At 55.1% G+C, this 16,445-nt stretch overlaps 1 protein-coding gene across 1 annotated transcript in view; it reads left to right on the forward strand.

Moving 5' to 3' along the window:
• The window catches only part of PPL (periplakin), a 58,350-nt gene that overhangs the window by 7,202 nt on the left and 34,703 nt on the right, over positions 1 to 16,445 (forward strand). Inside the window, exon 2 of the mRNA XM_007453651.1 lies at positions 8,070 to 8,445. Within this exon, the coding sequence (XP_007453713.1) occupies positions 8,070 to 8,445 (376 nt within the window). The remainder of the gene's footprint in view (positions 1 to 8,069; positions 8,446 to 16,445) is intronic.

The following is a 16,445-nucleotide window of genomic DNA, read 5'->3' on the forward strand; positions in this document are numbered from 1 at the left end:
GCAGGAATGTTTGACCTCAGCAGAGAGAGTGGACAAAGGGCCCGGGCAGGTCCAGACTGGGGTAGACAGGCAAACTCGCGGACATAGGGGCAGCTCTAGTTTAAATCACAAATGGCAAAAACACAGCACCTACTGGTTCACTTGCCACAGCCTAGACTTCCTTTCCTGCAAGGTCTATGGACCCCCGCCTTCCTGACCCCCATCCACCTTTCCAGAGCCTGATGCTTTCATCGTTCATCTGCCACTGTCCCGTGGATGGGCACTTAAGTCATTTCATTTATTTAAATGCAGTTGTCGGCTTGCTTTTCTACCCCTTTCTCTTCCCAGACCGGGGCATACAGGCTGTATCTTGTTAGCTGCTGTATCCCCAGGACAGGGTATACAGTAGGTGCTCCATAAATGGATGGGTGAACATGTGGGAGGCACTTTGGGGGCAAGAGGTCAAGATCCTCCCCTCGGGACAGGGAAACCTGATTCCCATGGAAACATCAGTGATGCTCAGGAGGGAGGAGAAGGAGGAGGGAACCTGGGGTCCCTGCCTCTGCCTCCAGCGAGAGGCTCCAACAAGCCTCAGCCTGGGGTCTGGACACTTTCCTCACAGTATCCCCGGGACCCCCAGTCTGTGACTGTGCCTGGGGTGTTCCATCCTTGGGGACATGGGAGAGGTGCCATCATCCACCAGGGACCTCATACTTACACCGTCTCCCACCCCAGTCGTCTGCTGCCAACTCCCTGAAGGCAGGAACATGTGTCCATTGTATTCCACTTGTATCCTGAGTGCCTAGAGCAGGACTTGTTACATAGTAGGTGCTCAATAAATATTGGACGAATGGACGAATAGCTCCCTTCTCTTCCACCATGGTCCTGACTCAGGACCTACTAGCCCTTGGGGATCCTCTGGGGATCTTCCCCAGGACCATGGTGCAGTGACCCTCTCATTCACTCATTCATTCAACATGACACTGGGCACCTACTCTGTGCCTGGCACCTGCTGAATGGTGGTGGAGGTGGAGACAAGGGTGCTGGCTCAGACCGCAGGGTTTAAATCCTGAGGCCCCTCCTGACCTTCCTGAGCAGGCATTGAATGCCTTGGAGCTTCAGTTTCCACATCTGAAAAATGGGGAGAGGAAGAGGGCCAGTTTGTCATCTTTGTTGTGGCTATGGTTTCACCATTGTGTGCTTGTGTCAAAACTCATCAGATGGCACACTTTAAATATATACACTCTGTTGTACGTCCATCACACCTCAACGAAGCTAGAAAACACAGTGCCGACTCTCTGAGCCAAGCACTTAGCACAGGGCCTGGCATATAGTAAACGCTCAACAGAAGTTGTTATTGTGTGTCATTGTTATGTGTCTTACTTCACTGAATCCTTTTAAGACTCTATAGAGCAGATGCCAGAGAGTCCCCATTTTGCAGATGGAGAAACCCAAGTTCGGAGAGTTGAAGACATTTCCCCAGGGTCACATGGCTAGGAAATGAAGGAGCTGGGATTTGACATCTTAGCTCCCTGGCTCTTCCCCATTTTACAGATGGAGAAATTGAGGTTCAGTGAGGTTAAGCCCCCTGCCTAAGATCACACAGCTAGGCGCATGGCAGAGCCAGAATTCAAATCCAGGTTGGCTTCAAGCTAAAACCTGATTTGATTTCATATTCTTTCCCCTGTGGCCTGGCCTGGCCATTACTCAGGGCCCCAGGCGCAGGAGGGAATGGGGTTCTGACCTCCTGACCTGGGCCATTCCCAGGGGCTGTAACACACTGGCCCCAGAAATGTAGCCCCACCAGTCTGGGCAGCATGAGCCCTGGCAGGCAGGGCAGGAGGAAGTAAGCTTGGTCGTGGGGAGGGGAGTTTTGGGGTTGGGTTGGGTAACCTGTCCTGCGATCCCAGGCCTGGCAGAGCCTGTCTGGCCCCATGGCCCCACCCAGCTCCACTCACTGCCCTGACAGCGTGACCACCTCACTGATGGCCCTCACAGCTTGATCTGAGAGGCCCAGGGATGGGCTTGAAATGAGGTGTCCAGAGATGTGGGGTAGGTTGTGCTGGAAAGCCACCCAGGGTTCAAGATGAAGCCTGGATCTGCAAGATGCGATGATGGGGCAGTCTGTCTGGGCCAGAGTGGATGCCAGCCTGTGGGTGAGGCCAGGTCCAAGAGTTCCCCTGCTGAGCAGAGGGTTAACCCCTCAGTGGCTGGGTCCTGGGGCAAGGGCTAGGGTGGCCAGGACCTCCAGACCCTATTCAACCCCTGGTCAGGAGCTGTTTGAATACTTTGACAGCAGACACATGTGTACAGGTGCACACCTGCATCCAGAGAGGGCCAGCAGGAAGGTCATCTGAGCAGTGGCTCCCTTGGGGAGCAGCAGAATGGGGCTGCCTGGCAGGCAGTAAATAGGTGGCCAGGATGGGGCAGCCTTCCAGGGGCCCTGGGCCGGTGGGGGCCTGAAGCACATTCTTGGGGGATGACTCAGGGGCAGGCCGAGTGGGTGACTCACCATGCACCCTCTCCTGTCCCTGCTGCCAGGGCCCAGCCTCCCCTCTGGTCCCAGGGGGTGCTGTGGGGAGCTCACTAGGCCCCCAGCCCAGGGCTGAGTGTGTCAGCCCATGTGGGCTGGAGGACCAACATGATTTTCCATCCCCTGCATTGTTTTGCAAGAAAAGTAAATACATGTTACAAAACACAGGGTGAAGCTGGGCCAGCCCCCTCCTGTCCCCTTGGAGGGCAGGGAGGAGAGGGACCTCCATGCCAGGTGCTCTGCACACATCACCGAGCGCTGGCTCGTCCCCATTTTACAGATGGGGAAACCCGGTTCAGAGAGGTTAAGCCACCTACCCAGGATTCAAACAGAGGTTGGCCTCAAGCTACAGCCTGTGGGTTCTTCCCAGGCAGGTATAGACCAGGGTCTGAGCATGGACTGCATCTCTTTCTGTTCACAGCTGTGTTTCTCACGGTGGCCCAGAAACCCACACGCTTCAGCATCCCAGGGAGTATGTGTTTTTTAACATGCAGATTCCTGGGCTGTACCAAGACCCACCCACCTGTAATCTCAGAAGAGGGAGCCTGGAATCTGCATTTTTAAATGCTCCCCAGATTGGGGTGAGGCCATACCATTGGAGATGGCAGAATGACTGTCTGCAGGAGAATGGGCTGGGCCTCTGCCCTAGAAGGAGAAGGCTCTGTGGTAAGGAACAGGTCTCTGGTCCTGCACACCCCTCTCTCCAGGACTGCGGCAATGCTGCCCTTCTTGTTTCAAACTGGTTCACAGAAACTCTGGAGCCAGCCAGGGAGTGAGTGAGCACCTCTCCAGCTGCTGGGGAAACAATGACAGCAAATAGGGAGGGTGTGGGTGACCCTTCAGAAGGTGGTGGCCTCCTGGGAGCCGGCAGCCTGGCCCAGCTGTAGGGAGGGGACAGAGTTCAGGGGACGAGGATGGCCTGGTTGCCAGGGAACAGGATGGCCCTACAGGTGCCATCTCCGTGAGGTTAACCGTCACGTAAACCGCAGGAAAGCAAACACTCTCCCTGAGACACCACCCCACGGCACAGGCAGAGCAGATGAGTCACTTGGCATAAGAGGGCTCCATGGAAGCAAACAAATCCCATCTGCCCAGAGGAGGATTCACAGGGCCAGATCACAGCTCCCACCCCATCCGGCCTGCCCACAGAGCAGCGTACACACGTGTGTACACACGTGCACACACACACACACACACACAAATACACAGCAGCACCAGCTCAGAAACCAGATTTCAGAGACTGGAGGGAGGAGGGATGGTGCAGCACAACTCAAATTCCTCCCTAAATCTGCTAATTCTCTCTGAAGCACCTGGGCTGGGCCCAGCCTAGTCAGCGGAAGCCTGGCCCCTATGCCCGAGCCCAGGAGGGTGGAGGCAGGTGGGGGTCTGAGGGCGCGGGCCCAGAGCAGGCTAACCCAGGAACCAGCCCAGCTGGGCATGGGGCCTCTTAGTGCTCTTCCCTGGAACATGAGATAAGAGAGCTTCCTCCTGGAGGGGAGGACTGGGAAGGCTTCACCGGTACGGGTCCTTGGGGAGAGTCAATCAGCTGAAGCATGTTGGCCACATGCCATGTTGCCTGGCACGGAGTTGGTCCTCAATAAACAAGAAGTGGCATTAAATCGTGTGTCACAGCTGTCACTCAGCAGCTGAGCTACAAGCCTGCTAACCTGAAGGTCTCTACTTAGGTTCCCTCCCAAAAGCCAAATTTCACTTTTCTAGGAGGTGTGGAGAAGGAAGATATGAAAGTTTGGAGAAGTTCAGAGTTCTGACACATTTTGGAGGAGTTCCTGTAATTGCTTGTAACCCTCAACCCCATGAGCACGAGCCTCCAGCTGCAGAGGTAATCCCCTCCCATTTGTGGAGCCCTCACTCAGTACAAGGGGGCATACCAAGTGCTTAACACATGGGATCTCACCCTAGGAGGTGGATGCTATAGTTGTGCCCATTCCACAGATGAGGAAAACTGAGGCTCAGAGAGACAAAATGACCTGCCCACAAGCTGTTCACATAACTGAAAAGGACTGAGCGAGGACTCCACCCCAAGACTCCCCAGGCTGCTCCCCCTCCTCCCCATCTTCAGAGCTCTGATAACGCTCTTCTCCCCAGACTCATCCCAGTTGGCTTTGTATTTGTTTTTTAATTAATTAATTGATTAATGAATTAATTTGGCTGCATCGGGTCTTAGTTGCGGCATGTGGGATCTTCTCTGCGGTTGCGGTGCGCAGGCTCTCTAGTTGTGGCACGTGGGCTTAGTTGCCCCACGGCATGTGGGATCTTAGTTCCCTGACCAGGGATCGAACCCAGGTCCCCTGCATTGGAAGGCGGATTCTTAACCACTGGACCACCAGGGAAGTCTGGCTTTGTAGTTGTTGTATCTTTGTCTCTGACCTTAGACTATCAGCAACTTGAAGGTAGAGAGGCTTCTTTCCTCAGCATGGGTTCTATTTTGCCCAAGTGTTATATCTTCCAAAATCCTTATCAACCAGTATCTTTCAGTCCAGTCAGAATGTCCTACAAGGAAGGAGGTTAGTACCATAGAGTGTGGTACTGAGTGGGCACTGACAGAGGGGCACAAAGTGGGGAGGGGGCAGGGGAGGGGGCGGTAGGGAAGGCTCTGGGAAGAGGGAATACCAGGCTTGGGTCATTTTGAAATGAGTTTTTAAAGAGTAGCTGAAAAAAGCCATTGGAAAAGCAATCTAAGTACATATAAAAATAATATCCAAAGGAAATTTTAAAAAATAAAATAAAATCCAAACACTAGAAAAGAGCATATAATGAAAATTCGGATTTCTTTCCTGAGGGGACTCATGGCTAACAGTTTGTTGTGGAACCTTCCAGAAGTTTTCTGTGTGTATATGCACATACATTCCCTGCTTCTCCCTCACACTTTGCTGCTGGTGCCTGACTACATATATGACATCTCATTCTTTTGCAGCTGCGTGGTCTTCCCGGTGTAGATATGCCTTGGGTTATTTAACCACCTGACCCTGATCCCAGTGGCCAGCAGGTTGTTTCCAGGGGCTCCTCCCTGGCAACACTACTGCTGTGAACATTCCCTAAGGTACATTTAGCCTCCAAGGGAAAGGTAGTCAGGAGAAGGAAGGAAAAGGGTTTCCACGCATGGTTGTGCCATAAAGCAGGGTGATGGGCAGTGTTCCTTCCTGAGCCCTTTGGCTCACCTGGGGTGCAGGAAGGGGTCCTGGGTGAGCAAGCTTTGTCCACAGTTCGGGCTTCTGTAGACCCCGGGTCCCCGCGCCTGCCCAGCCTGTGTGCTGAAGCCTTGGCTCCTCCCTGACACCTGCTCCCAATGTCAGCTGGCTGGACTTGCAGTCTCTAGGTGCCAGCCAAGCCCCGTCCTAACCTCAGACTTGGGAAGGGAAGTCCCTTCAGGATGGAGGGAATTGCTCAAGCCCTCGGCTGCCTTGTGAGGAACTCCCCGCCTAGGAGGGGTGTCTGAGAGAGGAGCCGGGCAGAGCCAAGTTCAGAGGGGAAAGAAAGGTTAGGTTTGACTGGAAGGTCTGTTCAGGGTTCTCCACCTGAGCATGTGGGGAGCTGCAGGCAGGATCCCTCACTCCTGACTTCTCATAAGAGGCCAGGGACCACCAGGGGCACTTGCTAAAAGTTCAGATTCCTGGGACCCTTCCTGTGCTCCCCAGTCAGGAGCTGGGGGTGTGTCAAGGCCCTGGAATCTGCATTTTACAAACTCCCCTGAGCTGCAGCACCCCCCAGGGTCCTTTATCCTTTTTTTTTTTTTTTTTGCGGTACGCGGGCCTCTCACTGTTGTGGCCTCTCCCGTTGTGGAGCACAGGCTCCGGACGCGCAGGCTCAGCGGCCATGGCTCACGGGCCCAGCTGCTCCACTGCATGTGGGATCTTCCCGGACCGGGGCACGAACCCGTGTCCCCTGCATCAGCAGGCGGACTCTCAACCACTGCGCCACCAGGGAAGCCCTCCTTTATCCTTTTTAGGTCCCCAGACCTTTTTGAAAAGTTAACAATTTGAGGTCGTCAATTTATTATTACTGTTATTATTAATATGTGTCGTTCCCCCTCCCTTAAGAGAAAGGCTCTTTGCTGTTTTTTTGGTTTTTCCCTTTCCTCATCAACGCAGCAGAACCAGGCAGCCAAGGCTGGGAGAGTGTTCATGTCTGTTGAATGAGTCAATGAATGAACCCGTTGAAAGAGATAGACCCTCCCCCCAAAAATGCACATTTGGACACACACATTTTGAAAGCAACTGTAGGAGGATCCACAGACCCGCTTAAGCCCATCTGCAGATGCCCCCTTAGGAATAAGGTTTTCCTAAAGTCTCTGTAACGCTTCAAAACTGAAGTCCTTTGGTGGCAGGGACACCAATGGCCTAAAGGACATTATTCTCAGATGCTCTGGGGTCTGGGACAGGAAAAGCCTGTAGGGGTCAACTTCCCCACCAACCTCCTTATTTTTATTTTTTATTTATTTATTTTTTTTGGCGGTACGCAGGCCTCTCACTGTTGTGGCCTGCCTCTCTCATTGCGGAGCACAGGCTCCGGACGCACGGGCTCAGCAGCCATGGCTCACGGGCCTAGCCGCTCCGCTGCATGTGGGATCTTCCAGGACTGGGACACGAATCCGTGTCCCCTGCATCGGCAGGCGGACTCTCAACCACTGCGCCACCAGGGAAGCCCCACCTCCTTATTTTTAAAATAAAAAACAGCTGGGTAAGGGACTGCCCTGAGGACTCTGGATACCCAGTGGGGGCCCCTTTTTCTCTGCCTCTCAGACCTCATTGCTCCCCATTTGAGCCCTTTGGCCATAGCTTTTCTCCAATGCCTTCTGGCATCTCCCGGGGGACTGTGTGTTCCTCCTTCCCAGCTGAGCTCAGAACCCCCAGCGCCCTCCAGAGTGGTGCTGAACCCTCCCCGCTGCCAGGGCCCCACTCTGGCTCACCTCCAGACTCAGTTCACTGTCTGCTAACTGCAGCCTTCTCTACTGGCACACGGCGCAACAGGGCCACGGTCTAACCTGGACTCATGCTGGCACAGAGTCTAACTTGGCACTTGCGGCGCTGTGCTAAGTGCTTTGTGTGAATTAACTACAGGAACCTCCTATGGGATGGAGGACAGTTGTTATCACTGTTTGACAAATAAGGAAACTGAGGCTGGGAACGGCAAGAAGCCTTGCCAAGGAGTCAGCTGACTGTAGCGGCAGGATTTGAACTCAGGCGGGCGCACTCCAGAGCTCCCTTCTCTCAATTGCCATCGACACTGCTACCACCTGAATGTAATTCGCTAGCTATCCGAGGCATAGAGACCCATCCAGTGTCTGCCACACCTGGGAGGTGGGCACCCACCTGGGTTCAGCCAACGAGAAGGGAGCGCTGATGCCCAAGAGGGGCAGCAGAGAGCCAGATGGGGCCCTCAGTCAGGGGGGCGCCAGGCCCGGAGCGCGGGGGTGAGGGGGATACTGAGCACGCTCGGGAAAGAGGCCAGTGAGCCCCCGCCCGGCTGCCCAGCATCTCGAATGTCCGTGCTGGGAGGTGGGCTGTGTCCTGACAAGACCCGGAGTCCCCACCCCCAGTCCAGAGCGGACGCCCCACTCGATCTGGCCCGGCGCCTCACGAGCCTGGAAGCCCCGCCCGCCTGGTGCCCCTCCTCCGGGAAGGTAAGCACCACCTTCTCGGGAGCGGCTGGGAGAGCCAGTGGCCTGCGAGAGCCCCGCCCCCCGCGAGTAGTGACCGCGCGCCGCCGCCGCGCAGCACTCGGGGCTCCAGCGCCGCCGCTCGTTCACCTGTGCTCGCTGCCCGCCCTTCGGTGCGCGCCGGGGCCTCCGCAGCCCAGTGCCCAGACCGGCGCCGCGACCCGACGTCCCACCCGCCCACCCCGAGCGCCACCATGAACTCGCTCTTCAAGAAGAGAAACAAAGGCAAATACAGCCCCACGGTTCGGACCCGCAGGTGAGGAGGCGCTCATGCGCAGCGCGCTTGGAGGCGCGCTGGGCCGGGATGCACCGCCCAGGGCGTGGGGGCCACAGCCGGGCCTCGAGGGCTGAGGGGGATGGGGGGTGCACAGGAAGCACTGCCCTGGGAGGCCCAGGGGGCTGGGAACCCAGCCAGGAGTGCGCGACTCGCGGGAACGCGGGGCCCGAGGGCCACCCTTGAGCTGGGAAGCACCGCCAAGGTGGGGATGCGGATGGGCTGGGGGCGCCGAGGGAAAACACGCTATTTGGCACCGGAGAGGTCTAGGAGCCCAGAGAGCACTGGCTTGGGTGCTTAGAGGGTGAGGAACTTAGCTGGAGGTACAGGGGACCTCGGTGTTGCGGTGTCGCCCTTGCGCCAAGGGTCCTCCTGGGCCAGGAAGCACAGCCAGGTTGGAGAGTGGTGTGTCCTCTGGAGGACGCTACACCCAAGACCGGGGAGTGGGGTGCTCAGGGGACCTAAGAAGCATAGTCTAGGGGCGCACCCGGACCGTGAAATTTAGCTGGAGCGTGAGGCGTTGAGTGGCGGGCGTTCACCAGTGCTGCTTGGAGGGCGCGCAGGTGCTCCTGGCGTCAGGCAGGCGGGGATGGGGGGGGCCCGCCTGATGGGGTTGTGCCACCTGCGGCAGCACTTCCCAGCGCCTGCCATCCTGCGCTCCAGAACCTGGTTCAGGGGAACCGGTGGGTGTGGGGTCGGGTTGGGGGAACCTGGGCTGAGGCACCCCTTGTCCACCACCCGCCCCGGGGTCTGCGCATCGGCTGAGAGATGATGGGGCCTTCTCCCTCCGTGATTTCTTAAGGGCGTGGCTGCCCCCTGAGAAATCACAAAGCCCCGAAACTGGCGGCGTCTCTAAGCCTCGGGTTCTCAGGGCTGCCTGGGAAGGGAATAACGTGTCTCAATGTGTTTGCTTTGAAAGGGCAGCCCACGTCGGTTTTAAGCCTAATGTATTCACTTCATAACTGGAGATGCTGAGATCGAGAGTGGGGGCAGAATCAGACCCTGCCTTGTCCTCTCTCTAAGGAAAATGGAGCGGGGCCTCCTAGCTGGGAGGGAGCCTTTACCAGACTTCTCTCGACAAGGGGCTTCAGGCAGGTGGGGAACTCAGCAATTGCATAGCCCACCTGCCTGGGAGTATCCAAGCCAAAGTGCCCTCACCTGAGACACCTCCTCCACCGGAAGCAGTCCCTCACTCCCTCCCAGGCCCCAGATGAAAGCGAGGACACTCTGGCCTGGGCTCCCACCCTGCCCCTGTGGTCCAGTCCAGGCAGACCTGTCTGACAGGTGCAGGCGGCCTGGGCACTGGCATGGGGAGTGTGGGCCTTCCATTTCTTTGAGTTCCAGTCCTTTCAGAAACTCCCCTGTCCTGTGACCCCACTGCCCCCTCTCTCCTTTGCATTGTTTCAAGCTCAGAGACATTTATTCCCCTCCCCTCCCAAGATTCCCGCCCCCCCACACACACACACATACACGTACACACAAGCCTCCCTGGTCTTTCACATCCCCAGGGAATGGGCGGGGCCCTGCATGCTGTTCCTCTGTGGCTGAGTCCAGCTGGCTCTCAAACCCAGCTGGTGTCCCGTCCAGTCCCTGAACTGTTCTTTCAGACATTGCACAATCAAATGCTCCGTGCCAGGCACGGAGGACTATTCTGTTCTCCCCCCACCAAGACTGGGACCCCTCCAGTCCTTCACACATGCATGCACACACCCACACACCAGGAGATGGGCCAGCCTCGCCCTGCCCTCTGCCTCCCCCATCCCTCAAGCTCCCCCTTCCTCCAGCTCTCCATCCATCCAGTTCCCCAAGGGCTGGGCTTGGACCTAACAAAAGTTATAATGAATCCAGACAAGCTGGGAGGGTCTTGGCCTTCTCAGCAGAGGGTAGGAAGGAAGGAATTCCCATCCTTTACAGCTTCGGGGACTCAGGGTGGCAAGGACACAGGTCCTGCCCCTCTCAATACTCCTGGCCCAAAGCAGCCACCCTCTGCCCCTGGCTGAATGACTGATCTCAGCTTAGAGATCTCTTTCTCCAGGAAGCCTTTCTGATTCTCTCCCCAAGATGGGGTGAGAGACTCTTCCTTCACACCCCTGTGGCCCCGCACAGTTACAGCCCTGGGTAGGAGCCAGGTGCCCATGGTCGTACCAGCCCAGCATGTCCCTCTGCCCCTTCCCCTTGGCGGGGACAAGTTCATGGACCAGATTGTGGGGTGGGGGGTTGCCTCTTGCCCAATTCTGTCAGCAAGAATCTCTTGAGTGTTACCGAGTGCATAGCCCTGTACCTGTAACTCTAAGATGTGGTCGCTGGTCACAGGGTGCTGACCCCCAAGTTATTCTTGCACCCTGAGTTTTCTGAGGCCCTCCTCCTCTGTCTGGGGGAAGGTGGGCGGGGTTGCCAGTGAGATTCAGCATTGAGGAGCCTAGGAGCTCCTCACCTCTGGTCTGGGCTCTGCTACATCTGCTGTGGGCAGAAACCTCTCTGAGCCTTAGTTTCCTTGTCTGCAAAGCAGGGATGGTGCTAATATCTTCTGCATAGGGTTGCTGGGAGGAGCACATGTAACAATGGAGAGAATGCCCCCAGCACATAGGAATTACCCAGACTGTGGGTCAGCATCTCTGTCCCCAGCAAAGGGGATCCAGGAACCAGGACTTGCGACCTTCACACCCAGCAGTCATGGGCTTTGGACTGCACAAGTGAACAGAAATTAGTGAATGGAGAGCCCCCTTGGAGAAAATCACCCCTCCCTGTTTGTCAGCCTTTTAGCAGCTGAAACTGGGTGTGAACTCAGCTGCTCTCATTGCCCTGGTTCCTAATGACAGGTATGGGAACTGGTGTGCACACCTGAACTAATGACAGGGTCAGGCCTGACGGTGCAGGTCACTGAGGATAGTATCCAGCTCAGCAGGGAGGGTCTCGAGGGGCCCTGGTCCTACCGCCCTGCTTTGTGGCTGAGAGTACAGCTCCAGCCAGCCCCTGCTTCCCGGCTATGCGACCTAGGGAGAGCTGCTTGGCCTCCCTGAGCCTCTGTTTTCTCACCTGTAGAATGGGCATAAAAGTAGTACCTGCCTGGTGATATTGTTGGCATGAGGATTAAATGAAATAATGCAGGGAAGGGTTGAGAATTATAGGAAGCCTCAGTCCACGGCAGCTATGATGATTATAACTATTGAATAAATTCAAATAGGCACCTACTATGTGTCTGGGATTGAGCTGGATGCTGTGATGGACAGGCAGTGCACTGCACAACTCCAGGGGTACCATTCCCAGGCGGTGGGGGTGGATGTGGAAGAGACATTGATAGTCTCTCTGCACTTGATGGAATTTTGCTTAATTACTAGTATGGTTACAGGACTGTGTCGTGGTGGTGATGGGAGCCTGGTGCGGGGGGACGTAGAGCTGGACAGACGAGGTCTCCAGCCCGATGGCTCTGGTGCTCTCTGACTGGTCTGAAGTGAGGGCTGTCAGGGTTATGGGGAGACCTGGGCTATCAGGGAGGACTTCCTGGGGAGGTGTCTGCCCTGTCATTGGGAGAAATAGAGTGGTTAGATCCAGCTCTGGAGTTAGACTGAATTCTGCCTGTGTTTGATTTTGGCAAAGAAATTTGGCCTCACTGTGAGCTTCAGCTTCACTGTCTGTAAAATGGGGCTAATTTTGCCCCTCCACACAGGCCTGGGCCCCAGTAAGCACCCAAAAGCCTCGCCTCGCTTCCTGACCTCACCTGGGCACAGTCCTGCAAGAATGGCCCAGTCCTAATGGGGGGGTGCCCTATGTGGGAGGCAGGGTCCAAGGCTTTGGAGACTGGTGAAAGAGGTGTGTGTCCTCCTGGAAGCCAGCTGGGGTACCCTGGGCCTCTCGGTGGTTAAAAGCATAGAGTTTGATGTCATCCAGTTGTGAGTTGAAGCCCCAGCTCTTTCTCCCCTAAGCTGTGTGACCTTGGGCAGATCAGGTAACACCTCTGAGTCTCAGTTTCCTCATCTGTGAAATGGGAGTGATTCAGGAACACCCAGCTGGTGAGGTCACTAGTGGATCAAGCAAGATAATGCATGTGATGGGCCCAGCCCCAGACCAGGGCTTACAGTGAGTGCTCAATAAATCATGGCAGCCAATATTGGTAATCACACACTGCTGTTAAAGATGAGGATGGTGCTAAGACCAGAGGTGACCAGGCAGCTGGTCTTCCAGCTGTGGAGGCTGCAGCCCAAGTGGGGCAGGAGTTCAGCTGACTCTCATTCATTCACATGGACCCCCACTTAAGAAGACACATGGAGGGGGACTTCCCTGGTGGCGCAGCGGTTAAGACTCTGAGCTCCCAATGCAGGGTACCCGGGTTCGATCCCTGGTCAGGGAACTAGAACCCACATGCCTGCCGCAACTAAGAGTTCGCATGCCGCAACTAAGGAGCCAGCGAGCCGCGGCAAAGGAGCCCATGTGTCACAACTAAGACCTGACGCAACCAAATAAATAAATAAAATATTTTTTTTTAAAAAGAAGATACATGGAGAAACTTCCCTGGCGGTCCAATGGATAAGACTCTGGGCTTCCAATTCAGGGGGCGTGGGTTCAATCCCTGGTCACGGAACTAATCTCCCACATGCCGCGCAGCACAGCCAAAAAAAAAGAAGACACATGGAGAGACACTCATGCACTGATCAGTGAAGCTGGAAAGCTTGAACAGTGTGGGGGAGGGCCCTGTCAGCAAAGCCCACCTCCCACCATGTGGGTGACCAGGACCGAGTGGTCCACGCAGCCATTTCTCAACACCTACTGTGTTCCCAGCATGGCCATGGACGTTATAGCATCTCATTCTGGCACCAAGCCTGCCAGGCTGCTGGTGGTGTCCCATTTCACAGAGGGTAACACTGAGGCCAATAGTAAAGGCACTCACCTTGGGCTCACAGCTCACAAATGGCTGATGCGGGGGGCTCAGGGCCCCTGGGGAGGGAAACTAGGTCTCCCCACCTGTACTTGGGGCCGGTGGCAGCTGTCTCTGGGACTGCTGCAGGCCAGATGGTGGAGTCATTGGGTTTTGTATCCCTGACTCCGCCCAGCAGCCCTTTCTGCCTCTCCTCTCTCTGGCTTTGCCCTCACTTGCCCAGTTCGCTTGGCAGAAGGACCGAGACCTAGTAAATTAGATTCAGAACAGAACAATGGCTGCTAATGGTGGCATTTCAGGCACGGTCAGGGCACTCATCTGGGGGCAGGGAGTTTTGTGGGGAGAGGCTGAGCTCAATTCATACCTTTTAGGCAACACTCTAAGGAGGGTGAGGGACCTCTGGAGGGCCCTGGGGGCTGGGGGAGAAGCTGCCTTTGGGAACGTTTCCAAGGCTCTTTGTCAAGGGAGGAGGACCCAGGAGCCCCAGCTCCTCTCCGCTCTAGGCAGGGCTGTGCGGGGCGTTGCCAGTGCCACCTGCCACTCTCCCAGCCTGCCTGCCCTGGCCTGTCTCAGGAGTGCGAAGACAGAAATGGTCCTTGGTCTTTGTTCTCTCTGCTTTTGATGGGTCTTCCATCCTCCTGAGCCTGGGGAGGGAGGCCCCAGGTGCCCCTTCCTGCCCCAGGCAGGTGGAGCCCTTCCCTTTCCTGCATGGGAGGGCCTGAGCAGAGAGTCCCCTGTCCCATCCCCCATCTTCTGTGTGCTCCATAAACAGGCTGCAAGGGCTTCCTTGGCACGGTGGTTAAGAATCCGCCTGCCAATTCAGGGGACACGGGTTCGAGCCCTGGTCCGGGAAGATCCCACATGCCGCGGAGCAACTAAGCCTGTGCACCACAACTACTGAGCCTGCACTTTAGAGCCCACATGCCACAACTACTGAGCCCACGCGCCACAACTACTGACGCCTGTGCGCCTAGAGCCCATGCTCCGCAACAAGAGAAGCCACCGCAATGAGAAGCCCATAAACCACAACAAAGAGTGGCCCCTGCTCACCACAGCTAGAGAAAGCCCACGTGCAGCAGCGAAGGCCCAACACAGCCAAAAATTAAATAAATAAATAAATTTATTTATTTATCTTTTTAAAAAATGGAGGGCAAGCCAGAGGGTTCTGGATGGAGAGACACAAAGGGAGAGTCTCAGAAGTGGGGGAGGGGACAACAGGACGGGAACTGGGAAAGGTGTGAACACATGACAGCCTCTGAGGTTGAGTCCTAGCTTGGAACAACCTCCCTAAATTATGATTGTATTGTCTTTCTTAGATAATATTACCCTCATCTGTCTTTTCCAGGTGAGGCTCAGAGTTTCAGAGTCTCAGCTGCTATGAGCTGGGAGCAGGCGAGCTGGCTGGTAGGGTGTCCCAGCTGGTCACCAGCCCATCCTTTCCTGGGCAGAGGGTTTGTCAGGTCTTATATGATAAATGCACAATGGGCTGCTCGCTGGCCAGTAGTTCCACCCCATCAAGGCCTGCTGACCCTGGAAGGCTGAGCAGCTGCAGGAAAACAGTCACGTGCAGAATTCTTTGCTGCGCCAGCAGCCTGGGCTCAGATTTCAGACTCATGGCTTTTAAGGTTTTCACTTCTCCATCCTGGGCGTGGAGACTTTTTGGTTCTAGTTGACGGTTGAGGAAGGATTCTGAGTTTATGCCACCAGGAACAGAGAGGGCTGCAGTCCTGCTGCTCCGGATAAGGAGCTTGACTCTTCTCAACTATAAACTGGGCAACAAAACCCCCATGTTACTGAGAGGGAAGCTGAAGCTAAAGGCAGGGATGGAGGGCTTGGTGGGTAGAATAGAAACAGCCTGGGTTTGGGAGATGCAGACCTGACTTCCAGGTCCAGCTGTGCCTCTTGTCAGCTGTACTGCTGACCACATTCCTGCCGCACTCTGGGCTTCATGAAGGCAGGGGCTTTGCAGGCTGTGTGATCACTGCCACATCCCTGGAACGATGCCTAGCACACAGCAGATGCTCAGTAAGCAGTGGTGGGAGGTCTGTTTTGAATCTGCAAATCAGAGGTGTGTAGGATAATGGAGAGAACTGGACGTGACATGTGTGAAGCATCAGGCACATAGTAGTGCTTCATAAACCAAGGCCAGTACTCCTTGTCCACTGGTCTCAAACCTGGAATGACGTCGTAACAACCGGGAGTGTTGAGATTGGCTTAAGCCCCATTTAAACCTTGCAAAAATCTCCAAGACACGCCTTGGTGTTACCCAAAGTGGCTTGAACTTCTGTGTGTGTGTCTGTAATGAGAGCCCAAAAGCACACGCTTTTGGGGAGGTCTTCCCTGGGCAGAAACAGATTGGGCCATGAAACGGAGCCGGAGTTACTACACCAGCAGCCCTCTCACTTTAGAACCTACTTCCCCAGGATTAATAGACAGTAATAGACGGCTAATTACCATGGAAGTTTCTAGTAGGGAGCCTATCAGTCAGTTGACCAGTCAATCTGGTATTTGTTGGGTGCTTCCTGGGTATTGCTTTCTACAAGACTCCCTTCCTGCAGAGACCTGGGGATTCTTCCTCAATCTGCTCCCCTAACCCTGTAACACAAGACCGTGGTTCGTTCCCTTGTTCCCAGCCCTGCCTGCACGTTAGAATCATCTGAGCTTTGAAGGTGATGCCCAGGTCCTGTTGCAGAGAAGGTAAGTCAGAATCAGTGAGGCAGGGCCCAGACTTCAGTCTTTTGATGTGCAGCCATCAAATCCCATGTTTTCACTGATTGCCTTAAGTATATGAGCAATATAACTTGTCCATAGAGTTATATGCACCTTGCTCTTCCTTTAAAAGAGCTAAAGCAGCAGTTGCCTAGTCTGTCGCACTCTCTTCTTTTACCCTCAACCTTCCTGTGTTATTTTGTTTTAGGTACGTGCCTTATAAAATGGCATAGAGCTGGCTTTTTTTTTTGTCTTCCTGTTCTCACCTGAGAGTCTTATCTTTTAGCAGGTGAATTTAACTCCTGCACATTTATTGTAGTGAATGATGTGTTTGGACCTACTCCTGCCATATTATTTTGTATTTCCTATTATCATGCTTTCTCTTTGTTTCCTTCTTGCT

Source organism: Lipotes vexillifer, unplaced genomic scaffold (assembly GCF_000442215.2).
Source record: "Lipotes vexillifer unplaced genomic scaffold, Lipotes_vexillifer_v1.1 scaffold914, whole genome shotgun sequence".
Lineage (NCBI taxonomy): Eukaryota > Metazoa > Chordata > Mammalia > Artiodactyla > Lipotidae > Lipotes > Lipotes vexillifer.